The 24,899-nt window shown below is 37.2% G+C and overlaps 6 protein-coding genes across 14 annotated transcripts in view; 4 read left to right on the top strand and 2 right to left on the bottom strand.

The window, feature by feature from the left end:
- Positions 1 to 1,317, top strand: part of Slip1 (SLo interacting protein 1) — a 144,634-nt gene extending 143,317 nt beyond the window's left edge. For 5 of the 6 annotated variants that reach the window (XM_064681508.1, XM_064681512.1, XM_064681511.1 and 2 more), the window contains 2 exons: positions 61 to 195; positions 1,159 to 1,317. In XM_064681508.1, coding sequence (XP_064537578.1) covers positions 61 to 195; positions 1,159 to 1,255 — 232 coding nt within the window. In that variant the 3' untranslated portion in view covers positions 1,256 to 1,317. The remainder of the gene's footprint in view (positions 1 to 60; positions 196 to 1,158) is intronic. The other variant, XM_064681507.1, reaches the window with a different exon arrangement.
- Positions 1,318 to 2,635: 1,318 nt separating this feature from the next.
- LOC135427843 (uncharacterized) lies at positions 2,636 to 11,764 on the bottom strand. Of its 3 annotated transcripts, none has more exons than XM_064681516.1 (5): positions 11,616 to 11,764; positions 9,450 to 9,616; positions 7,953 to 8,643; positions 7,310 to 7,533; positions 2,636 to 7,232 (listed from the first exon to the last, which is right to left on the bottom strand). In XM_064681516.1, the coding sequence occupies exons 2-5, from the start codon at positions 9,511 to 9,513 to the stop codon at positions 3,340 to 3,342; spliced, it is 4,872 nt and encodes a 1,623-aa protein (XP_064537586.1). In that variant the 5' UTR covers positions 9,514 to 9,616; positions 11,616 to 11,764; the 3' UTR covers positions 2,636 to 3,339. The 3 variants fall into 3 exon arrangements, with proteins under 3 accessions (XP_064537586.1, XP_064537587.1, XP_064537585.1); XM_064681517.1 differs by having other exon boundaries at positions 11,609 to 11,734; XM_064681515.1 differs by having other exon boundaries at positions 11,497 to 11,707.
- A 418-nt stretch (positions 11,765 to 12,182) lies between these two features.
- Crk (Crk proto-oncogene, adaptor protein) lies at positions 12,183 to 14,614 on the top strand. Its single transcript, XM_064681527.1, has 6 exons — positions 12,183 to 12,343; positions 12,506 to 12,628; positions 12,696 to 12,900; positions 12,964 to 13,092; positions 13,952 to 14,110; positions 14,173 to 14,614. The coding sequence occupies exons 1-6, from the start codon at positions 12,312 to 12,314 to the stop codon at positions 14,422 to 14,424; spliced, it is 900 nt and encodes a 299-aa protein (XP_064537597.1). The 5' UTR covers positions 12,183 to 12,311; the 3' UTR covers positions 14,425 to 14,614.
- Positions 14,615 to 14,803: 189 nt separating this feature from the next.
- Positions 14,804 to 15,451, top strand: LOC135427895 (uncharacterized). The gene has a single exon (XM_064681617.1). The coding sequence runs from the start codon at positions 14,804 to 14,806 to the stop codon at positions 15,449 to 15,451; it is 648 nt and encodes a 215-aa protein (XP_064537687.1).
- A 244-nt stretch (positions 15,452 to 15,695) lies between these two features.
- Positions 15,696 to 17,862, top strand: LOC135427872 (transmembrane protein 104 homolog). Of its 2 annotated transcripts, XM_064681582.1 has the most exons (4): positions 15,696 to 15,796; positions 15,963 to 16,426; positions 16,764 to 17,008; positions 17,073 to 17,862. In XM_064681582.1, the coding sequence occupies exons 1-4, from the start codon at positions 15,740 to 15,742 to the stop codon at positions 17,834 to 17,836; spliced, it is 1,530 nt and encodes a 509-aa protein (XP_064537652.1). In that variant the 5' UTR covers positions 15,696 to 15,739; the 3' UTR covers positions 17,837 to 17,862. The 2 variants fall into 2 exon arrangements, with proteins under 2 accessions (XP_064537652.1, XP_064537653.1); XM_064681583.1 differs by lacking the exons at positions 15,696 to 15,796; positions 15,963 to 16,426 and adding an exon at positions 16,580 to 16,696.
- A 49-nt stretch (positions 17,863 to 17,911) lies between these two features.
- On the bottom strand, positions 17,912 to 24,656 carry LOC135427871 (fibulin-1). Its single transcript, XM_064681581.1, has 14 exons — positions 24,471 to 24,656; positions 23,930 to 24,193; positions 23,626 to 23,868; positions 23,237 to 23,572; positions 22,086 to 22,358; positions 21,921 to 22,003; positions 21,784 to 21,841; positions 21,361 to 21,669; positions 20,941 to 21,078; positions 20,399 to 20,867; positions 20,192 to 20,324; positions 20,036 to 20,124; positions 19,463 to 19,693; positions 17,912 to 18,251 (listed from the first exon to the last, which is right to left on the bottom strand). Exons 1-14 carry the CDS (start codon positions 24,550 to 24,552, stop codon positions 18,089 to 18,091), a joined length of 2,871 nt encoding a protein of 956 aa, XP_064537651.1. The 5' UTR covers positions 24,553 to 24,656; the 3' UTR covers positions 17,912 to 18,088.
- Positions 24,657 to 24,899: the final 243 nt, after the last annotated feature.

The following is a 24,899-nucleotide window of genomic DNA, read 5'->3' as shown; positions in this document are numbered from 1 at the left end:
TAAACAGTAAAAATCATATAATCTTAAGGTAAATGTGTGTACACATCCCTCTCCTTTTAGGGATTTCTATGAGTGCATTGCACAAAGCGGCATTGTCGAGGATCACTTTATTATCCCGTACGCTTATGTGGAAGCTGCACTTTGTCACGCATCGGAAAATCAATCTCTGGCTATATCCATGCTACAGGACACCAAGTAAATGCATCATATCAAATTTATTCCTACCCTTATAAGACATTATTTATACCCTGAACCCATTCCCCATTCAAAATGGTTAAAGGGGGTATAATGTATTTGTGCAAATGTATGTAACAGGCAGAAGGAAGCATCTGCGACCCCATAAAGTATATATATTCATCATCAGCATCAATAGCCGTCTCTCTGTCCGTTTGTCCGTCCGTATGGGACTTGAAACTAGGTCCTCCTTATGCCCGCGCAGTACGACTTTGTTTCCGATAATCGATAACTTGCACGGATTTCAAGTAAATCCTTTTTTTTTGAGGATATCTCTTAGGTTTTTAAAGCTAGAATCCCCAAACTTATCATGTAGCTTCTAGAAAGCTATCAAGTAGCTTTCATTTTATAGCTATCGCCACTATGCTGCCCACCAATTTCAGCCACAATTTTAGTACAATTGACTTTTTGAAAACATACAAATATTCTACAATACAATAAGATCTACTGTTAAAAATTTCATCAAGATTGGTTAAGAAACACAGAAGTTATTAAAAGAAAACGTGTGGTGTATATATATATATACATGTGTATATGTTTACAGTCCACGTGTCAGCGGCATTTAGCGCAAAGCGCAAGAATTTCTGTATACATGTACACACACACATTCACGCGCGTCTTTATTGAATTCTATCAACAGCATTGCAATTGCGATTGTATTGCATTCTGTGCTGCTTTAATTTTAATCCGTTTTTTTCTCATTAAGACTTAATTGATGGTGTGGCTGTTGGGTAGAGACGGTTGCCAATAGTGTGGTCCGTTACGAGTTCGAGTCCTATTGAGGACACACATTTATTGGTTTTAAATTTATTTTTATTACTGCTGAAGCAAACGAAGAGGGTTCAGGGTATTGCCTGGGAGTCGGGAGCACCCGACTAGAGCCTCTAACTTGTTTTTAATGTGTTTTATCTATTTACATTTAAGAAAAAAGTTCTCAAAATTCGCATTAGAGTCGCGACTACACTTTAGAATACATATGGCTCTCATGGATCTCAATGGCAACTTGGATACCCACAAATAGTTTAATTTGTTTGTTTTTTTTTTTTTAATTCCTTTTTAATTTTATATTTTGTATTAAACGATCGGGCGAAGGTCAATAAAGTATGCGAATGTCAATATAAATAATTTGTATATTATTTATTTAGTCGTAAGAAGTCAGGTTTAATCATAAGATACGTGAAGTCCACCCTAGTGTTTGGAATCTCGAGCAACAGGTTGTTTGGGCATGGGGAAACATAAATTTAAATAATATATTATGTGGTTTATATGTACGTAGTTATTTTATTATAAGAGTAATTTCTTTCATATACATGCAGTTAATTATATGTATACATATTTCTCTATAATGTAAGAAGCATAATAATAATAAGGGGGGGAATACTTTATTTATTTATTCATATTTTTTATTATCATATTGTAAAAATGTGTTGTGTGTTCATTGTGTTTATAATATATATAGTGCCATAGTAGGATCGATGTTATAATAAATTTTCGTTTTTGCTATCTGCATTCTATTATAAATACTTTGTAATGGTGATGGTACGGCATCCTTAAAAGCACAATTATTCACATATATATATATATATATATATATATATATATATATATATATATATATATCTATGAATATAAGTGTGTTTTATTTGAAATCAATTTAATTTTACATTTAAAAATGCAGAAGCCTTATCTAGTCAGTACTATTTACGCGTAAGGATTAACATTGTGTGTGTTTGTGATTTTATACACTATTTTTGTATCGAAAGGAATTGCTTAATTCTATACATAATAAATAAATGTACATTCCAGCATTAGCATGTGTTGGCTGATCGGAATTCGTGTCACAGTTAATAACTTTTTATAAAATCTGCATTAATTCGATATTATTATTAACGCGCCGTGCTACATGAGAATGTATGAATGTGTGTACTTGTAATAGCATTTTTTTTGTTGCTTTTTTTTCTCGCATATTTTTTAGACTTAACTTATTCTAGAAATTTCAGTTATTAGAGCACCTGTGGACGCGTTGTAGCCAGCCTGTCAAGGTTGAGTTTTATAACCTTGACCGACACGACACTTATTCTGTTTTTAAGTTTGTTGCACTTTCTCTACACAATCTTTTCGGGTGATTTAATAATGCTTAAATTTTGGATATTCATTAGATCAACATGGCAATGGCTTAAAATTTAAAGCAATTAATTAGCATGTATGTATGTATTTTAACAGAATTATTATTAAATTTATGAACACAAAAAGAGTTGAAATAAAAACGAATTAAATTTGAGTAAAATGGTGCCATTCAAACATTTACATTTACAAACCTAATATAATTTCTATTTTTTTTTTTTTGTAATTTCTAAAAGAACTAAAAGAATTACTTTTATTTAATACATATACGTGTGTGTACTATGTGAGTAAAGGAGCATTAATGAAATCATTTTGTCGATGAATGCCCTCAGAATATATTGTTTACAATTAACAGTTTGAATACGATAATTAAATTTACATTAAATGTAATTGCTTAAAACTACACTTCTTTTTTGTTTGTTTTTATATATATTTATAAGTATGCATGTTGTAACTGCTATAAAAATCTATGCTATATGAATTTAAATGCTATGTAAGCTGTCAAACGGTAAAAAGCTGCTGTTTGCATTAATTTATAAACAATAAATAAAAACAAATTAGTGTGTATGTAGAAAATTTTGCATCGAGCAAATTATGCAAATATATTACAGTATATACAAAATATATATATATATATATATATATATATATATATATATACATAAGTATTGATATTTCGGGATTCAAACGTCACAATTGCAGCAAAATTTCAGTATGAATACTACGTTTTTTGTTTTTTTACATTTTAGGATATTGTTTGTAATGTATAGTAGATATATAATATATATATATATATATACACATACTTGTATATATATATATAATATATCATTATTATTAATATGTATATCACAAGTTTGAAGAGAGTAGAAAGTGGCGAATTAACTACAATTGGCAGTAAGCGGCGGCGGCACTCGACCGATAGAGATTAGAATCGAGAATCGGACATATCTTATCCATATATATATATGAACGAATTGCCTAGCAATCGATGCCATTAACATTACTACAAATTTGCGATAGGGCGTTGGACACGCTCCGATTTTGCTGATGATGCATCACACCTTCGATTCGCTGTTGGGCATTGACATCCTCATTGGCGCGAAAGCGCAAGAAACCCTGCTCAGCAACAATCATGCTATCCGAGGCACTTGAAGGCGAAGCTGATGCGGATGCGGCTACTGTTGATGAGGCAACAATTTTCGGCTCCAACTCGGAGGAGCTTGGCACACTGGCGGCGGCGGCGGCTGCTTCCTGCTGTTGATGCAGATGATGTATGGATTTTGAATTATTTTGTACATGCAGGTGTTGTGTAGAAAGTGGATTTGATGTGATGCTGTTTTCGCTTGCTATACAATAACCATGCTCATTGTTGCTTATCAAATTGGTGCACTCTACATTACTTCCTGATATCATATCGTCGTCGTCGTATTCCTCCTCATCCTCCTCCTCTGAATTGTTGTGATTGTACTGCGGATGTTGTTGCTGCTGCTGCTGCTGATGCTGTTTAATTTGGTGTTGCTTTAGCGTCAACAATTCATTGCAAACGCTTGGTGTTAATTCAAAATCATTTGTAGCTAATGAACGATTAATGGTATTCAGAGTGCGTCCACTCCTTTGAAAATAGTGCGAACGTTCTGTGTGTGCCAATGTCTGTGCACCGTTTACTCTTTTACTGCCTGGTACAACAGTTATTGCACGACCAGGACCAGGACCAGGACCAGAGCCTTTACCCGTACCAGTTGCTCCATTAACAATATTGTTTAGAGTGCCACTCTTTCGCACACCATTGTAATGGGCGCCGCGCTCGTATGAGTTATAGCTGGCGTAACGGATACCGTTTGAGGAGGAACATGAATTGGTTGAATTGGAACTACGTCGCTCCGGATTTTCAAATGTTGCAGCATCGAGTGTCGAACTATTATTATTCGGTTTTCTATCACAACACTTTGTCAATTTGAGATTTTCTCGCTCTCGGTCGGGCCAGCACTCATCGCTCGGATGTGAGCTACTGCCGCCAATGGATTTTTCTTTGAATACGGGCCGCTCAAAGTTATTAAATTCATAGCTTGAGTTCTCTTGCAATGGCTCTGAATAGCAGCTGTCACTCTGCAATAGCAGCATTTGTTGCTGAGATGTACCGGATGATCCAGACCCAGAGCCAGATGCTGATGCAGATGCAGAACCAGAGCTGACTGGGTTTTTGCCCAACTTTTGCATGGCCCCAACTCCGACTCCGACACCAACACCGACGCCAACAGCACCCGTTGAGCTTGTACGTAAATCAAAATTTGGATTTTCGTAATGATCGGTTGTGGCATCGGTCATATAATCGGCGCTCATATAGGCTGCCGGTTCATGTGCCGCACGCATATTATGATGATGATGATGTGGATGCGGATGTGGATGTGGATGATGTTGATGGTAACGCGAAGAAGCTTGTGGACCATATTCGGCTGTTATGTTGTGATTAATAGCACTTCTTATTGAGCCAGTATCGTAGGGTCTCTGGTACATTGGCTCCTGCAGCTGATACTCAGTATTGCCGCCGCCGCTCGGAGAAGCTGCCGATGGCCCCGCCAGCGAGTTCAGCGCATAGCTATCATCATATATCAGCTTGCCGGTGCGCATTGTATACGTATGAAGATTTGTATTGGCATTGCAAATGGCTGGATAATCAGTTTCAAACTGTTCCTGGCTTGAGCTCGATGTGCACGGCAAAAAGAAATTGGCAACATTTGAATGCGAATTGTGATGATGATGGGCAGCAGCAGCAGCACCGTGTTTTTCTCTCATTACACTGCCGGTGGCATTTGCAGCATTGGCAAAACCGCTCATCCCAGCAGCTGTCCCGCCGACCATTCGGACATCGCCGTTAACGGCGACGCTACCGTTGGCATTGCTGCCAACGCTGGTTTTTAGGCCCGTCACCCATGATATCAATGTTATGATTGCTATCTCGATCAGACGCAATGAAAACTGATATCCCCACTGCATCCAATCGACCTCAACAATAATATTCGCCTGGCTAATCAGGGGTCGCGCTGCTGAGATGCAAACCGCGCCAAAGATTTGCAGAGCAGCCAATAAAACAAATAGCAATGCTGTTGCAATTGTGATATGAATAGCATAGGATAGATTCTGATAGCCATGTATATAATTTTGGGATTTGCTTCTTAGTATGCGCTTCAGTATGCGATATAAATACAGATACAAGAGTCCCAAGCTAAGGCATATGAATATATAAATAATTTGGCATATAAGCGAAAGAACCCGTGGTGGTGGCGGTGGATTGGCCAGACTGGTCGAAGGCGACATGCTAACCTGTTGTTGCTGCTGCTGCTGTTGGCGGCGAAAATATTGCTGCTGTTGCTGTTGCTGAAAGTACAAGTGATGATTTTGCAGGGTATACGATTCGACATAATGCAGGGTAATGCAGAGTCCAACGTGTACACCACAGCCGACGACGACGGTTAGCGGTCGCACCAGCGCTGAGTAGCGATTGTTTTTGTGATTCAAGGACTTTAAAAACAGAAACAAAATGAGCACAGCGAAGGCAACAGTCAAGAATGTTGATGGCAAATTCAATAAAAGCTCTGCGGCAAATATTGGAAAAGTTCCATGAATATTGTAAGCATCGAAGCATAAGTAAAAGATGCGCATTATACAAATGGCAATAAGTATGAGGTAGATGTACACAAAATATGACTGGGCGAATAGATGCGTCAGCTTGTCAAAGGTGACAAGCTTGTAAAGCGAATAGACTGCCAAAATCGTGTACAGAATGACCGATAAATAAATATGTATGTTCCACGCCCACGTCCATGTGGTATGAGCAGACGCCGCCGCAGCCGCAGCAGCACCACCACCCACAGATCCTGTGCCTTGGCCTGTGGCTGTGTCAGCAGCTTTTCCTGCATTAGTTGGCCTTGCATTTGTCGTTGCAGATGTAAATGATGTGGCAGCCGCCTCACCAATTGCAGCTGCAGCCGAAGGTGTGGTAACTGCTGCCTGACTAGCATTGTTGCCAAACAAATCTCTTGGCACGGCATCGTCCAATTTTCCGGCCGACTGTTTGCTCTTATTTATGTTTGGACTAACCGATGCAGATGCAGCACTATCATCACTACTGCTGCTGCTGCTGCTGCTGCTGCTCTCCTTTGCTATTTCCGCATTATCGACCGAAACTATCGGCGACGCTGGCGGTTGATGATAGTTGACCAAGGGTCGCTGTGTCACATGTCGTAATAGAACAGCAGGTATGTCACCTTTCTTGCCATTTGATCCTAGTATGCGTCTAATGTTCGGCAGAACCTCTTGCCTCTTATTTGCATTGGAGGATTCCTTGCTCTTGGTCACGCCAATATCTTGCACATTATGATAATTGGCATTGTTATTATGATCCGACGCTTCAACGGCTGCGACTGCATCATTGCCCGGCCGTGACGGTGTATTGAGTGCTTTTTTACGATCTCCGGCGACGTCAAAGGCTCCTCCTTGCATGCTGGTCGCGACAAGTGGCTTTTTACCATCCACCGAACTACTTGGATAGCTTTCATTTGCATTGTGATTCGAATTTCCATCCGTGTTGCCAATTGAGGCAGCAAGATCGGGCGGACGAAATGGTATCCTTTCATGGCCAGGCATCAGACTGGGTGGCGGTATCGGCCGCCTGTTATTAAACGGTACCGTATTTGATATAAGACCCTCGTTATTAGTGCCTCGTAACGTGGGCTTGTCTGCAAATGGGTTTTGATATTCCGGCGGTAATGGCGGCGTAAAAAATGATCTTGATGGTGGCGAGTACGACGGAATATCTCCAGGATACATTGGTATTGTCGGCTGGCCGTTGGCTTTCTTTAATAAGTTAGGAACTAGTGTTAAACAAACAAAAGCATCAGATTAAATGAATATCGAAAAATTGCGATTAGTTTGGAAAAGCTATAATTACTTGATGGCATCGGTGTTGAATTGTATTGCATTGTGTGTCGATGACGATCGCGGTCATGACTGCTGCTGTGATGACGATTTGGATTCGGGTACGTTGGATTATTATTACTCTTCAAGATATCAGCATTTGGTGCCGAGGTTGGCAAAGCGTGATCTCTTTCCAAGTCCAGCTCATAGTTTCTATGGCGAGCACCGTTATGCTGAGCTTGATTCGAGGATTGGTATCTAAAATATCAATAAACATTAATCACTCTTATTCCACAGCCAGGATCAAAACATGAAAGAGAGTTGGGATTGCCCGAATAAAGATACCCTGCACCCAATGCCTAAATGCAAACTTATTTTATCATCGTTCCAGGGTTATCCATTCTTGAATAAGTTAGATGTTTGGATCATCTTTACACACATTATTAGGTAAGTTCTTGCTAGCTTTAAAAATTTTCTTTTTATGAAATGTATCATCGGGATAACTTTGAATCTATATGAATAGTTTTCAGACACACAGATGAAGAACGAACAAGATTATATCAAATCGACTGTTTGGGTTTCTTCTGCTTGCATTGCACATTTCTTGAGAAAATTAATTTACTCTATCCAAGCGAATAATAGATACTACAAGTATTAGATCGAGCTAATTAACTTACCGAAGAGTTGTTAGAAGTGGCGTCGCGACAGTGGTGAGACCCAAGATATAGCTATTGTCGGGTATGCTTCGTTTGGTCGTTGACGTTGTTCCATAGGCCACTTTGATCAAAACAGCGGCTACACTTCGCTCCAAATTGTCCAACTTGTCCAGATATCCGCTTGCCGCAACGGAAGATCTACCTAACCCGCTGCCCGCAGTACTACTGTTGCTTAACATTGACTTACCGGCGGCACTTCGGAAGCTGGTGCTGGTATTGTTCGAATTGGCGATGCCCTTGAGAGACAAGTGCTCTTCAGCACTGCCGGCTATGTTTTGTTCTTCGACTAATATCGAATGTGATGAGCTTATGAGGTAAAATGTTACCAGTAGTATCGCAAGCATGTTACAATTTTGCCATAGAGCTTTCTTAGTCTTGCAAACAATTGGTGCCTCCTTAGCAGAGACAGAGACCGAGACCGAGGCATGCCTGGCGGATCTGCGTCGCTTTAAAGTAGTATTTACCGCAGGATCATTTGGAGTGTTACGATTATAATATGAAGCTTTAACGGGGGGCTTCTGGGTACATATTGATTCAGACTTCTTTGATCTTGATAATTTGACATTTAATACTGATTGGCAACACTCTTTTCCAGCCGTTAAAATTGATGTTACGCCGGTAAAAGCCATTCGATCACATTTCAAAGCATTGGCTGTAAAAAATATAATACAAATAAAACAGGTAAGAGTGCTGATATATATATATATATATATATATATTTGATATCGTTATTATCGATTTCCTAAAAACGAAGCAAGGTTTTCAACAGGTGAACCTACGTACAAAAATTCAAGTCCGTAGCGCTCTTATGCCTTCCGAAACCGGCGCGATTATTCATTCAGACAGGGCTAGATCGATTTATTTATATATATATGTATGCATGCATGCATTCTTGTTTTCTAATACCAAACGCTGGCCAAACTGATTTGTCGCTGTGCTGCAAATTTAAATATAACGAATTTCTACCAAGCGCTCTCCTCCTCGATTCTCAAGAATTCAAGTAGGCTCTGCTGAAATTTAACAATGCAGGAAACGTTGGCTCCAGGCCTGTGGAGGAGCAACTGTGGAGGAGGCGGTGGCGCAGGAGGCGGTTAAGGGGGTAAGTGTAGATGTATGTATGTAGATGTATGTATGTTGATGTATGTATGTATGTACGCATGTGTGTATATATGTATGTATTTACGTAGTACGTATGTATTAATGAATGTATGTATATATGTACATATGTATGTAAGCATGTATGTATGTATGCATGTATGTATAAAGCCCCGTCTTGAAATGCACCTTTATCACATAAGGTAACTGCAGTGAAAATTTCCGCTTCCTAGCTCTTACGTTTTTGGCAGTGCGTTGATCACCAAACAGTCAGTTAGTCAGTCAGAACACACAGTTTTATATATAGAGATAATTATTTTAAACAGAATATTTTATAATTATCTATTAAACTCTTAAGCTCACCTTTGTGGGATTTCAGTACAGCATCTCGAAATTTGACTTTTATCCGGCGATTTATTGTAGACATGTCGGTTGATTATTGTTTATGTCCAATTGTTTACCTGGCAGGTTTTGCTTTCACTAACAGGTAACAATTAAATATGTTGTCGGCATAATTGGAGATTATCTAACTGGAAGACAAAAGTTTGTGTTTATAAATCTATTTGTTGTGAGCTTCAAATACAGGTTAAAGGATTTTTGGCTTCGGCTTCACACTTATTGTCAAAGCCCTACATAAAAACGAATTGAATATATTGTATTCCAGCCGCAACTGCTGTAAAATCAAACAATTGGTGTTCAATTCTTTCATATTATAACTACATTTATTATTATTTAACTTAGCAAATTATGTTTAATGCTGCAGGGTGGCTCAAAATTGGAGACAAGTCAATTCGCGCTTGGGACTGGGCCTCCCATTGCAAATACAAATCAAATACAAAATATATATAGTGGTCCGATCTGGCTAGTTCGCATAGAAGCAGACAGCCGGAAATGGCTATATCAACCCTGCGGTTGATGCCGATATGGAATATACATACATATATACTTTATGGGGTCCTTCTATGCGTTACACATTTTGTGGCAAAATAAGAATACCCTTTACAAGGATATGAAAAGTCCCCTTACTTATTTTTTGGAAGATCTTAATTTCAAAATATTTGTTATTGAATACATCTAATACATCACGATACATCTGATGGATCTTATAAGCCCCATAAAAATGAAAATGTCAATTACGAACGATTGGATGGTGTCAACAAGGTGTCGTGGATTATATTGACCTGACCTTTTTTTGATCGGTATAAAATTTATCATATATAAAATGTATATTAAAACGATTAACTACGGCTGTTCTCGGCACATCGAAGATTGAATACCCTGTAGAAATTTGCCTTACAACTTTGCAGATATTAGAGAATGTTAATGGTCTTTAATTCGGAGTTTGGTAAAACAGGATATCTTCCATCCAAAAACTAATTTATTAATCGATTCTTCACATAGAGCTATATAATATATAAGTGCGATCTTAATAAGATTTGAATCATGTATAATTAGCAAAGTAAAACTATTATATAAATGTCGGGTTTTGTCAAGATATCTTGATAATCAAAACAGTTTTTCAAACGACAAATTTATTTTTCGGCCGCTATATTATTATATACTGGGTTGATGTTAATGAGATTTTGCATATTTGTTAGGAGAGATTGGTTCAGATATCTAATTTTTGTTGTCAAACATACGAATGAAAGCAAAAAATTATTTTTTAATTGTTTCATAAAATGAAAGACAAATTGAATTTTATCTTCCTATAGTCTTCACTTGGATACTCCGTTCATTTAAACAAACTTTTTGTGTGTGTATTTTGCTGACATTACTGCTGTCAAAATTGGTAAATCACAATAATAAAAGGAACATCTTTGATTCACTTACATACATACATACCCGCATACCTACTTTTGGGGTCAAGTTTTGCTAACTCTTCGCCTCTCTTGGGCGACAAAGTGCATTCTAAGTTGCGCAATTGCGCAAAATTTGTCCATACTGGCTTATTATGTTTTTTAAAAGTTGGTAACACTAACAATATTACTAACAACTACGTATAAGACTCATATGCAATATTCACACAATGCATACATACATAATGCATATATGCATGCATATATATATATGTATATATATATACATACATACCTACATAGTACGCCTATAAATCAGGTAGGTTGCCAGATTAATTTTAATCCATATTCCAATCAATGTCCGCAGTTGTCGAATAGAAGTCGTTGTTGCATTCATAAAAATCATTATATTTTCTAAACAGTGGTCACACACATTTTTATGTTATCCAAATTTTCAGTGGTGCAGTTGTATGGGTATAAACATACATACCACATAACATTTATGTATATGTATTTCTACATCAAACAAGTTTCTTTGCACAAGCACACATATGTATACATAAAGTTACATATGTATGTACAAACATATGAATATTAAGGTAGATTCCATGTACTTATGAATGTGTAGATCCACACGTATTAAAGCGAATGGGCGTATCACACGTACTGTCAATATTTAAACACTACACAGCATCTATATACTAATATTTAAGCATATAAAATTACTTTACACCTTATTATTAACACAAAAGAATTCGCTTTCTTATTTTGTAATTCTCAATTTTTCTCTTTTACACAAAATGGCGTAGCCACTAGAGGTGAGAAAAAAAACATCGACACATTGCCGTTTCGATTTTTCAACTACTTTCAGAGTTTCCCGATTATTTTCGCCTGTGTTTTATATCGGGATGTCAGTGCGATACTATTATTGAATCTGAACCGTTTTCATTGTTCGATAATTTAATTTAATTTTCTTTGTGCGATAATTTAATTTGCGTATATGTAATAAATTAAATAAATCGAAATTGCACGCATTATGTATTGTGCATTTCTGCCTGTTTGCCATTTTAAAATCCAACTGTGTCAAAAAAGCAAAGTTTCTTGCATTTGCGGATTTCCATTGTATTCAACTAATTATTTCCAATAATAATTTTTATATCTTTGCATGACTCGTTACTGAATAAACCTGAATTTTATTTGATTTGTTTTTGAAATTATCGCCAAAAAAATATCGTCATCAACCAAGTGAGTTGGTAAAAATATCTAAAAATTTTTAGAGGTATCGATACAGTATGAACATTCATAACGAGAAGCAAAAGGAGAATACACAAAGAAAAAAGAATCAGAGTAAAAATTAATCTTATACTAAATTAGTAATCAAAAGAATCAAAGTCAAAAGAATATTACTCACTCATATTCTGAATTAAACATGGATACATTTGATGTATCTGATAGGAGCAGGTAAGAATGGCTCTCGCAATGGTTATAAAAATTAATGTTCCCGTCCCAGCCAAACATCATTGATATTTGTGCGACTATACAACAAACGGCTTAACATTCATGTCTATATTGTACACTCTATATGCTTTTTAGACTTGTTTTAACTAATATTAATTGTTTTAGTTGGTACTTTGGCTCCATGTCTCGGCAAGATGCCACCGAAGTATTAATGAATGAGCGTGAACGGGGAGTGTTTTTAGTGCGCGACAGCAACTCAATTGAAGGAGACTACGTCTTGTGTGTGAGGTAAGTAAACAGTAAGAATATAGAAATTATTTCGCAAAGCTTAACTTCAACTTTTATTTCAATTTAGAGAAGACACCAAAGTCAGTAACTATATTATAAACAAGGTGCAGCAGCAAGACCAAATTGTTTACCGAATCGGCGATCAGAGTTTTGAAAACCTTCCAAAGCTTCTGACATTCTATACGCTACATTATTTGGATACCACGCCTCTTAAGCGTCCCGCGCAGAAAAAACTGGAAAAGGTTATAGGAAAATTTGATTTCGTGGGCAGTGTATGTGTATCAAAGATTTATTCTGAATTGAAAATTATCTAAACGGATACGCTTTATATTTAGGATCAAGACGATTTACCGTTTCAAAGAGGTGAGGTTCTCACGATAATCCGAAAAGATGAAGACCAATGGTGGACTGCCCGCAATTCCACTGGCCTAGTTGGACAAATACCAGTTCCCTATGTTCAGCGCGTAAGTTTTTACAAGCTTAATCACGTTTTTAAACGTGCAGTTGATTCAAACTTTTAAGTCGGTGAAAAGTAAATCCCAGTCAAAGGTCCCTTTCACTTAGTTTCGAAAATACATTTAGCAAAGATATTAAATATTGATATCCTTATTTACTATTGTATGATTAAAGATTTATATTATAAGAAAGTCGATCGGATAAAACAAGTTTTGGTCAATTCAACCTTAGGCGTCCATATTCCACCCGGTCATGGATTATCTGAAAAGTGTAAAACATTTTCAAAAATAGACTTAACTAGTCTATAATGTATATATATTCTAGGTTAGAATTCATAACTGAGTTGATTTAGCCCTGTCCGGACTAGCTCCTACTGCTCCTCTCAGTTCATCGATAACTTGCCCCTTTCAAGCAATTTATTAGAATCGAGCATATACATCATATTATTTTGAGATTATATCTTAACTTTTAGGAGGGAGCTAGAGTCACCAAAATTTCAGTTACAGCTCCTCGCGAAGTATATATTGATAAGGTACCCCATAAAGTATATATGTTCTAGATAAGCATCAACAGCTGCGTAGATATGGCCGTGTCCATCTGTCTGCTTGTATGCGTTAAACTTTTGATAGGTCCGTCATTCTGATGCAGGCAGTACGTGTTCATTACTTTCACCATGTTCCTTATGCACATGCAAAACCTTAACAACATCGGATAATATCATACAGCTGGCATATAAATGACATGGTTCTTGTATTGCACAATATTCTGTGTTCCCTATTCACTGTTATTACATCTTCGGCGTGTCGGAGATATCCTTACTGTATCATTATTATTAGTTTTTATTTTTGTTTTTGTTGTTTTTTGTAGTACGACGATTCTATGGAGGAGGATGGTATTGAGCATATGGCTAGTTTAAACAGCAGCTCTTGCATTGCACGTTCAAACATTTCCTCTGGCATTTCCAATGTCGACTCACCTTCCGTATCATCCAGCCAGTTTAGTACTTTGAAAAGGACAGACTTGAACGTGCGTAATTTATCAATAACTTATATGTATATATAAATCTATAATCAAATCTTTTTACGCAGCGCAAGTTGCCAGCTCGAGCTCGTGTTAAACAGTCGCGAGTGCCGAATGCATATGACAAAACCGCGCTAAAACTGGAAGTAGGGGACATAATCAAAGTCACTAAAACCAATATAAATGGACAATGGGAAGGGGAGCTAAATGGACGCAAAGGCCATTTTCCATTTACGCATGTCGAATTTGTCGATGATTGTGATGCAAGCAATAACTGTGCGGATATTCGATTAAATAACGATTGGGCGGAACAACAATAATTTTCAATTATAACATATATTTTAAGTTAAGAGAATATATTAAATTGTAATGAATGAGTGATGTTTACCAATTGTTAAAATATTAAACATATTGATTAATCATAGATAATTAAAAAGAAAATGCGGATCACCAAACAAATTGATTGTCCTTGTAGTAGGAAGGTCCAAAGTAATCCGTTATCATATAAAAGTCGTTAACCTCTTTTTGGATCACATAAAAGGACCACGTAAACGTAGTCTGGCATTTTCTAATTATAAATTGTAAGTATTTTAGTAATCGTAGTACATCAAAAATAGTAGAGAGCATTGTTTGTTGTGCCAAATTTTGTGTTACAGATTTTTCTTGAAAGTAAAAGGACTGCGATAGCGTTTAAAAATCATGCCATTTTGTCGAACATTAAATGCCGAGGAACTAAAAGAGCTAGATGATTGGATGATCCATAAACAGATCAAGCTTGACAATCGCACACGTCGCGATCTATCCGATGTTGTGACCGTCGCCCGACTCTTTAAGAAATTTAATGCAAGGCTGGTTGGCATGTACAATTATAGCTCGCACAGTAGCTTTGCCTTAAAGTTGGAAAACTGGGAGATCTTTAATTTGAAAGTGCTACGAAAATTGGGTTTTAAATTGTCCCGCGACGATCTAGAGCAGCTTGCCTCGGCCAGTCTAACCGCCTCACAATCGCTGCTCTATCATTTGATGTGCACCGAACGAGATGGACTTAAACTACAATTCCAACCACAAATAAATCCCCTGATGGGATCTCAGGAAGCATCCCAGGAAGACATGCAGACGGTTAGTTTGGGAGATAGTTTGGCAGCTAACACCTTGGCAGTGAAAACCAAGAATGTGCCATATACAATGTATAAGCAATTGATTCAGGAGAAACATAAGAAGGACAAATATATCATCTCTGTGCGCCATAAAGTTCGGTTACTTCAAAGCCTCATCTTAGTAAAAGAAGAGCGGATCAACAAGCTAATGGAACGCCTGGCCGCACTTTCCGAACGCACTCCACTTTAAAACTACCACACTACCTTTGACCAATGGCTCTAATAATATTCGTTCTATTCGTTATAATAATTTTGCTATCCTTTGGAAAGTAATAAAACAATTTAAATTGTAGAAGTAAGCTCGAAATATCTTGTCTTAGTTTTGTATCGTTCAAAAAGATGAAAAGTTTAACCATACTCGTATTTTTTTCCTGTTGGTTTGAAAACGGTATTAATTAGTATTTTTTTTTGTATTTTCCAACCTTAAACCTGCGGTCACATTGAATTAGATGTTTGCACAACAAAGAAAAGTAAAGAAATGCCTGGAGGAAGAGTAGTTTCTTCACCTGTTGATACAGTTTCCTATTCAAATCTGGTAACTGTGCAATTATATATGAATAATACATTTTTTTGAGTTCTTATAACAAACGTAGTTCGTATATAGGAACATATGCATGTTATAAAGATACACACCCACAAGTACGCACAAACATTTGTATACATTTTTAATTGGGGTTGCTTTATTTTGACATTTATTGCAGGTTGGCTTCATTTTCATATTTAATCTTATTGTCGGAACTGGAGCGCTAACTCTACCAGGAGTATTTTCCAAAGCAGGATGGTGCCTAAGCCTTGTTGTTATAATAATGCTAGCTATTATAAGCTATATCACAGTAACCTTTGTTATCGAATCCATGGCTGGCGCTAATGCGATAAAAAACTGGCAAAGCCTTCAAGTTCTGCGGCATCGTCGGAGGAGCTCAAATGAAGATGAAGATCATGAAAGACATTTCAATGCAGCCAGCGAAACGACTCCTTTGACTATTCAAAATGTTGAATTTCATTATTACCAACTGACGCACAAATTTGAGTTGGGTGAAATGGCGACAATATTTTTTAATGATTTTGGACGCATCTTGTTTTACCTGTGCTTCATAATTTACCTGTATGGAGACTTAAGCATATACTCTGCCGTCGTGGCCAAAAGTTTGCGCGACGTCATATGGTAAGAATGAAAATTCATGTTGTATATATACGCAATAACCATTATAAATTCAGGCAAAAGGGAGTCGTCTCCATACATTATATATTCGGCTAATTGCATTTGTGTTTGGGCTGATTGCAATTTAAATCATTTTTCCTGTTCGACAAGGCACGAGTCGTTGACAATATGACATCCTTAAGATATTATTAATATAATGTTGTATCACAATCGTTTTCGTTAGCCGATCCAGTTGCCAGCTCTTATTGCATTTCATTCATCATTTGTTGTCATGTAAATTATACAAAATTAATCACAAATTTATATATGTTTATACTCATTTAATGAATTTTCTTTGCAGTGAACATGATCATTCAAACACATCGGATATCTCGACATTTGAATCGAATTCGGTTCAATTTCTTGGTAATTTTGAAAGTAATGAAACGAATAAACGAGCGTGCTGGAAAGATCATACGATATCGCGGCTAATTATGTACAGGATCATTTTAATTGGGTTTACACTCATTTTTGGGCCACTCGCAGTGCTCAGTATTCAGAAAACAAAGTATTTACAAATACTTACTGCTGTCTTTCGTTGCATGGGTAAGATTCATCCGGATTGGTTAACTATATATTTATTTGATTTTCACTTGTGTTTTTTTTTCAGCGTTTACCTTGATGATATCCATTGCCCTGAAGATGCTCGCTACGGATGGAGCAAGAGGACAGCCTGTTGCCATTAACTTTTACGGTATTCCATCGTTATTTGGCGCCTGTGTCTACTCGTTCATGTGCCACCATTCACTTCCTAGCTTATTGGAGCCCCTCAGAAGCAAGTCAATGGTGGCTAAAATTCTTTCATACGATTATATTGTAATTTGTACATTTTACATAGTACTGGCAATGACTGGCATTTTTGCATTTGAGCACGTCGAAGATCTTTACACTCTGAATTTTCTACCAAATCGGGTTGGTCATAATAGTTTTTCATCAACTTTGTTTGTTGTCATTGATTATTTCCTGTCGCTGTTTCCAGTCTTTACATTATCCACGAGTTTTCCACTTATCGCTATTACACTTAAAAATAATCTTCAAACCTTGTTTTTGGACATGTCCCGATATGATTCATATAGTTTATTTATACGTTTACTTTTTCCACTACTCGCGATTGTTCCACCATTTTGTGTGACATATTTTACCGAAAATCTTTCTACCCTGGTGGCATTTACTGGCAGCTATGCTGGCGTCGGCATACAGTATGTCATACCCGTTTTCTTGGTTTATTTCTCTCGAAAAACGTGCTCTGAACTTCTGGGCAGTGGGATTATCAATCATTACCAAAGCCCATTTCAATCAAATGCTTGGCTAGCACTGGTTTCATCTTGGTCAGTTGTATCCGTATTTTTAGTAACTATCAATTTATTCGCTTAATAATAACCTAAATCATCAACAATTTACGTATATCGGCTGTGAAATTTCCTTTAAATTATAATAGACATATTCTCCAACTGAGTAATTGGTTGATCTGTAATTTGATCTCGCCAGTTTATTGAAATGATTATTTTCAATTTAAATCGACTAATATTTACTAATGTTTTGCAAATGAAACCTATAATTGGGTAAAATACATTTCACGGCCCTACAAATTATTATAAACCGAAAAATTGTTACATCATTTTTACTTTAGTATGTATATTGGGACACAAACAGGAACAATTTGGCAACACTTTTGCCGCGGGGCATTCCATTAGTAAAGACCGTCATACTCAGATCTAGTTCAACATCTTGGGGTCCCTCCAGTGCCTTTTTTAATATAAGATTGACCTGGTTGTTGCTCTTCAATGTGCTGTTAAATAAGATCGATAATATGTCACATTACAATATTCATATTTATATTATTTGTAGAAGTCAAATGTCATCTAAAAGAAGTTTAAAAAAAAACTGTATCATATAGTAGGATGCGGTTTCCAGTAAGACTATTCTATTTTCTTTATACTTTCTGTTGCACAAGTCTACTAAAATACCCTATAATATATAGATACTAGCGGGTATAACCCGGCCTTGCCCGTGGCACGTATGTTATAAAATCAAAAAAGCTTTGAAAATGATTTTAAAACTGATCGGACGGGAATCAAACAACTTTTATGCAAATCTGAAAACTCTTAAAATTCACCAAAAAAATCTTAAAAATGCATTTTCCACCGAAAATGCGAGAAATGTGAAACACGTCTCTAATGATTTTTCTTATAAATCTTTGGAAATAAATTTAAACACAAAACGTCATCCACCAAATCTTTGACCTCCATTTCCACCAAGGAGGAATAGACTTTTCAAAAAGTGTGAAACACCCCTTAAATGAATTTAAACATAGATCTTTAAATATGAATTTGGGGCCGATCGGATGATAAACAAAAAACTTTCATACAACCGTTTTCCGCCAATTTACCACTGTTGCGGGTGGAATTTTCCAAATCGCTGAAATACGTACTTATTAAGTTCTTATGAAGAGCTTTAAAAATAAGTTTGAAGCAAATCGGACACAACTTAAAACGCCGCCCAAAAAATCTTTAAATCGCATTCCCCCCGAAGAAGTTTGAATTCTGCGAGAAGTGAGAAACACGTCTCAAATGATTTTTCATATAGATCACTGGAAATGAATTTGAGCGCGAAACGTCACCCACCAAATCTTTGACCTCCATTTCCACCAAGGAGGAATGGGTTTTCCGAAAAGTGCGAAACACCCCTCAAATGAATTTGAACAAAGATCTTTGAAAATAATTTTGGGGCCGATCGGATGGTTAACAAAAAAGTTACATACAAACGTTTTTCGCGATTTTTCCACACTTGCGAGTGGAATTTCCCGAAACCCCGTCTTAACGTGCACCTACATCACATAAGGTATCTACAGTGAAAATTTCAGCTTCCTAGCTCTTACGGTTTGGGCTGTGCGTTGATCACCAATCAGTCAGTTAGTCAGTCAGTCAGTCAGTCAGTCAGTCAGTAAGTCAGTCAGTCAGTCAGTCAGGACAAACAGTTTTATATATAGAGATTACTTACTCAAAATTAATCTCAGATGCTCTTTCAACATTGGGGGCCGCTTGAACTCGAACAACGTTCAAATCGAAATCAATGTCGTCATACCATATCGGACCTCGTAGTGTAAAAATTGTTCGACCATCTGGTGGAATCATTAATTTCGACACAAATGTTATAAAATTATATGTGTATGCTGATGGTTTTGTATAACATTCATCTCCCTCGCAAAAGTTACTAGTTTGTCGGCATCGGCTGAAAGAAGCAGAAATTTATAGAATTACGCTGCGAATATAAAATTAGGCTAACTATGATATATGAGTTCTTGGATAACTACAATGTTTAAAGTACAAAATCGTGTAGTTATCCGTATAAATTGGGGCAATGGTATACGAAAAGTGACATATTCTTGTTCTGTGTATTCTGTACGATAATATATTAAGATATATATACGATATATAATTTGGTGAACTTCCCATATAGTCGTATAAACGGTTGGATAACAGATGTGTCTATAATCGACTTGGCTTTAAGTTGTGATCAAGAACACGTATGTTTATGAAATCGGGGGTCAGTTTTTTTGCAGCTTTATCTTACTTTTTTTGATCCTGATCGTTTATATAGCCATTGGGACAGTAAATGGTGGTGCATTTAAAGCTGCCTCGAATGTTGGTGCATATATCATTCTGTATAAAGATACGGATAAAGAATAATTATATAAATAATAGAGTAGGGTATTCATAAGCAACTCACCCGACCAGTGCACACATGATTCTCGCTTTTCGTTTCGCATTCGTCAATGTCCCGACAGGTGTTCTTGTCAGCAGCCAGCGTGTAGCCGCGGGGGCAGGAGCATTGGTATGACCCGGCCGTGTTAATGCAATAGCTAATCGGATAAAATATTATAAACAAGTCGAGGATAATGCCAGATTGTATTCACAGAGATAGAAGGTAATTTACCCCATGCACAGCTTATAATCCTTGTGTACTTCGCATTCATCAATATCGTTGCAGGTGCGATTATCCTGGCTGAGTTCATATCCCGAATTGCAGGTGCAGCGATAGCCGCCCCAAAAGTTAACACATTTTTGCTGGCAGAGCCCCGGTATGGACTGACACTCATCGACATCAAAGCACTGAGAATGAGCAGTTTGCCAATTGTCCGGATCGGGACCATTGTGAGGCTTCTTTTGGAATCCTGTTTTGCATTCGCAATAGTAAGAACCAATTGTATTAAAGCATTGCGCATTCGAGGAGCAAACGGGCTGATCCTGTGCACACTCGTCTATGTCCTCGCAACTATTGACACCATCCGGCAGACGTGTCACCTGATGGCCAGGGGGACAGGCGCATATATATCCACCATTACGATTGCGACATATTTGCTTTTCACCACAGTTGTGATCCCCTGTCTCGCACTCATTAATATCTGAGAGGGGGCGGGGGGGGGGGGGGGAATTTCTAAGTAAAGCATAATTACAAATTAGTTTTGCAGCACAAACCAACGCAAGATGTTCCATCCGGGGTCGACCTCAAACCGGCGGGGCATTGTATTAGGTTTTCGCAGCGGAACGAGCCATTTGTGTTAATGCAGCGCTCATGGCTCATACATGGCTTGTACTCGATGCACTCGTTTATGTCTGTTTAAAAAATTGATATTAATTTCTATTTCGATTTCGTACATTACTTTTTTCGACCAAACTGAGAGACCAGTTCGCTTAGAAACCGACAGACGGACTTATACTTTATGGGAAATTAATATGGGGAAATTAATTAAGCAGGGCTGTGTACACAATAGTCGAATTTCAATCAGATGGGAAATTTTAACAATTGTTTTTAATTCCCATTGAGATTTTAGGATGTGGTCCGCGGTTATTTGTATTTTTACACATTTGTATTTTGATTTTGATTTTTGAATTTACCGACACAGGCGCCCAAATTGTTTCTGTGAAATCCGGAGGTGCAGGGTCGCTGAGCTATCGATCCATAATTGGTCAAATAACTTGGGGCATAATCCAAACGATTGTAACCCTGTTGCGATACATAATGTGGATTAAAATCTCGCCCTGCTGCTGGCGTTGTTGATGTAACTGGCCACGGGGTCGTCGTCGTCGTCGTTGTCGTCGTAGTCGTAGTCGTTGTCTTCCTGTGGCACCGAAAGGATCCTTTGGTGTTGTAGCAATCATAGTTCAATGGACAGTTGTGTGTGTTGAGCGCACATTCATCGTCATCTTTGTTGAAGAAACAATTCAATGAAGTCTGATTAACCTTTTTCTGTATATCGTATTTGTTACAAGTAAGCGAATCTTACGATATTACGATATTCAGATTCAAATTATGCTTACCATCACAATTTCCAGTTCCAGCGTTCAATGTATATCCAGTGCCGCACGACGTCCAGCGCTATAAAAATATTTAATAAATATAATTAAATATATATATATATATAAATAATTTAAAATATTGATAAAAGCAATAATACCGTGCATATATATGAACCGATCGTGTTATCACATCTTTGAGTTGACAGGCAGTTGTGATTGTTAATGGAGCACTCATTAATATCTACAGGAAGTGTGCGGTAATTATATATGTACATACATACATTATACATAGATAATACATAGATAGATATAGCCATACTTACCCACGCATTCGTTTTGCGTCACATCCAGGCTGTAGCCGGGCAGGCAGTCACAGTGATAACTGCCTACGGTGTTTTTGCACTCCTGGTGCATTTCAGTCTTGCACGAGTTTGTCGCATTATAATCGCACTCATCAATATCCGCGCAGCTTCCATCCTTTAGGTAAAAGCCCGTCCCACAGGCCAAACTCTCAATCGGATTGCAGTCATATCCGCCGTGATAATTGCTGCATTTATATCCCTTTTCGCATGGCGACTGAATGCACTCATCTTCATCTATTCAAAAATGTATTGTTTATTTTGATCAAAAATTTATTATTTATTTTATATATATATATTTTTTTTTCCACCCAATTACCGCCCCTACAAAAATTGAAATCTGCGCGTAATATCTCAAACTCTACGTTTATTGTGTATGTATGTATATATGTGTGTGTGTGTCATATGTAAGAGTGTGTGTGGGCGTGCGTGGGCATGCATTTATATATATATATGTTTATGTATGCGTGCAGGCTTGTTTTCTAATACCTAACGCTGTCCAAACTGATTTGTCGCTGCGCTGCAAATTTAAATATAACTTATTTCTACCAAGCGCTCTCCTCCTCGATTCTCAAGAATTCAATTAGGCTCTGCTGAAATTTAACAAGGCAGGAAACAACGTTGGCTCCAGGCCTGTGGAGGAGCAACTGTGGAGGAGGCGGTGGAGCAGCAGGAGGTGAAGGGGGTAAGTAGATATGTATGTAGATGTATGTATGTTGATGTATGTAGATGTATGTATGTATGTGTATGTATGTATGTGTAGATGTATGTATGTAGATGTATGTGCATATGTATGTATGTATATATGTATGTATGCATGTACATATGTATGTATGTATGCATGTATGTATGTACATATGTAGGTATGTAAATGTGTATGTATGTACATATGTATGTATGTATGAACGTATGTATGTATGTAGATTATGTACATATGTAGGTGTGTAAATGTGTATGTATGTATGTATGATCGTACGTATGTATGAACGTATGGATGTATGTAGATGTATTATGTACATATGTAGATATGTACATATTGAGAGGCACATTTAATGTTGATTGAGTGGTAAAAATGATATTGCTAATGCAATTTAGACATCGAGATATTTACGTACCTTCACATTCCTCGGACTTGACATTGTACAGATAACCTGGGGGACAGTTCTTTGCCTTGACATTGAGGCAATGATATCCACCGATTGTATTGTGGCAATATTGTGTTGATTTGCACTCGTGCAGTTGTTCTTTGCATTCATCGATGTCCGCGCATTTGCCTTGTTTGGCATCCAAAATATATCCGCTGGGACATGGATGATGATCGTTGATTCTCTCGGAGCAAGTAACATTATTATCGTCCAAAGTGTAGCCGGGATTACAGCTGCATTTGTAGGCATCAAATGTATTCTCACAAATATGCGCGCAAAGATTTGGAATTTTTCCGCAAATATCATCTGTGAAAGGATGTTTTGATTTTATTTTGATTTAATTGAATTTTGATGCTTACCATCATCATCGGCGAGGACGATAGTGCCATCATGATCCTCGTCATCCGGCTTGGCCGGATCTTCTTCTTCTGGCTCAACCCGATGAGCAGCATCTGTATCAAGTGTATTTCCCTTTTCCTTTTCATCCGATTGATTGGCAAAATCATCCTCGGAGCAGCAAATCCGATATGAATCAATATTCGAAAGAAACGAAAACAAGGGATCCCGACACTTTTGCTGACTAGCCTTGACTGCCAAACCAACTAGAGAAGCAACCCCAATCGATTATTATTTATATTAATATACATATATATATATATGTACCTTGACAGGCGCGGCAGCAATTTTGATATGTGCTCGACGAGCCATTGTCACAGGAAGTGCCCTCTAAGGCGGCCAGGCGACCCAGGTCACAATGTTGACGCTCCAGTTCTCGGGAACAGCAGACGGCAAATGTTGAGGAGCACAATCCGATCCAAAGTCGGGATATGTTCGATACAGACGATTCCATTTTATCGCATTCATTTGTGGTGCGCGCATTTCTCAGTCCAATTATGCAACATTTTCGTATATAATCGGCAATTTGTTCTTTATTCAAACAAAACAAACATCGATACACAATTATATAATTATAATACTAGCTAAAATTGAGTGAAGATTTATTCTCTTATCTAGCACAAACAAAGCCTCGCGCGAGATAACAAGATGAATTTCTTTACTTTACTTTTTGTACGTAAAACTTATTTAAAGATTTTTTTAGTTTTTATTTTGTTTTGTTTTGTAGAAAATTGAATAAGTTCTTTGTCTTTAATTTTTAATATCTTTTTGGGCAAGAATTCATTTTCTTTCTGTAAAATAAACTCACCTTCTGCGAATACTCTTTCCACGGCGGAAGTCAGGCAAAAAAAAAGAATGCCGACTATATTTATGAGATGAGATGAGCGCATATCGAATAGTTGAAACTTGACATCAATTAAAATGAATTGTTCTTTGTGGCCTCGGTTTCCGCCTTCGGTTAATGTGTGTAATGTGCGTTATAAGACTGCGTTCTCAACTGAGAATCGAGTAACTGGTGGAATATACATATGTACATATAAATGCTTGTGTATGACAAATACAGAGAGATAAAGATACAGAGAGATATAAATACAGTATCTCGTATCTTACAAGGCGACGACAACTTTTGAATTAACGTTGATAAAATTCTAAAACAAAGAATCATTCGACGGTTCGGCCTTAACAACAATCGACTACCCTACCCATATATATGTATATCAATTATATTATCATTTTT

Source organism: Drosophila montana, unplaced genomic scaffold (genome assembly GCF_035044405.1).
Source record: "Drosophila montana isolate Dmon_TW-CO22-7 unplaced genomic scaffold, ASM3504440v1 contig_2397_1, whole genome shotgun sequence".
NCBI classification, from domain to species: Eukaryota; Metazoa; Arthropoda; class Insecta; order Diptera; family Drosophilidae; genus Drosophila; species Drosophila montana.
The sequence above is the reverse complement of the archived record's forward strand: the minus strand, read 5'-3'. Positions and strand labels throughout refer to the sequence as shown.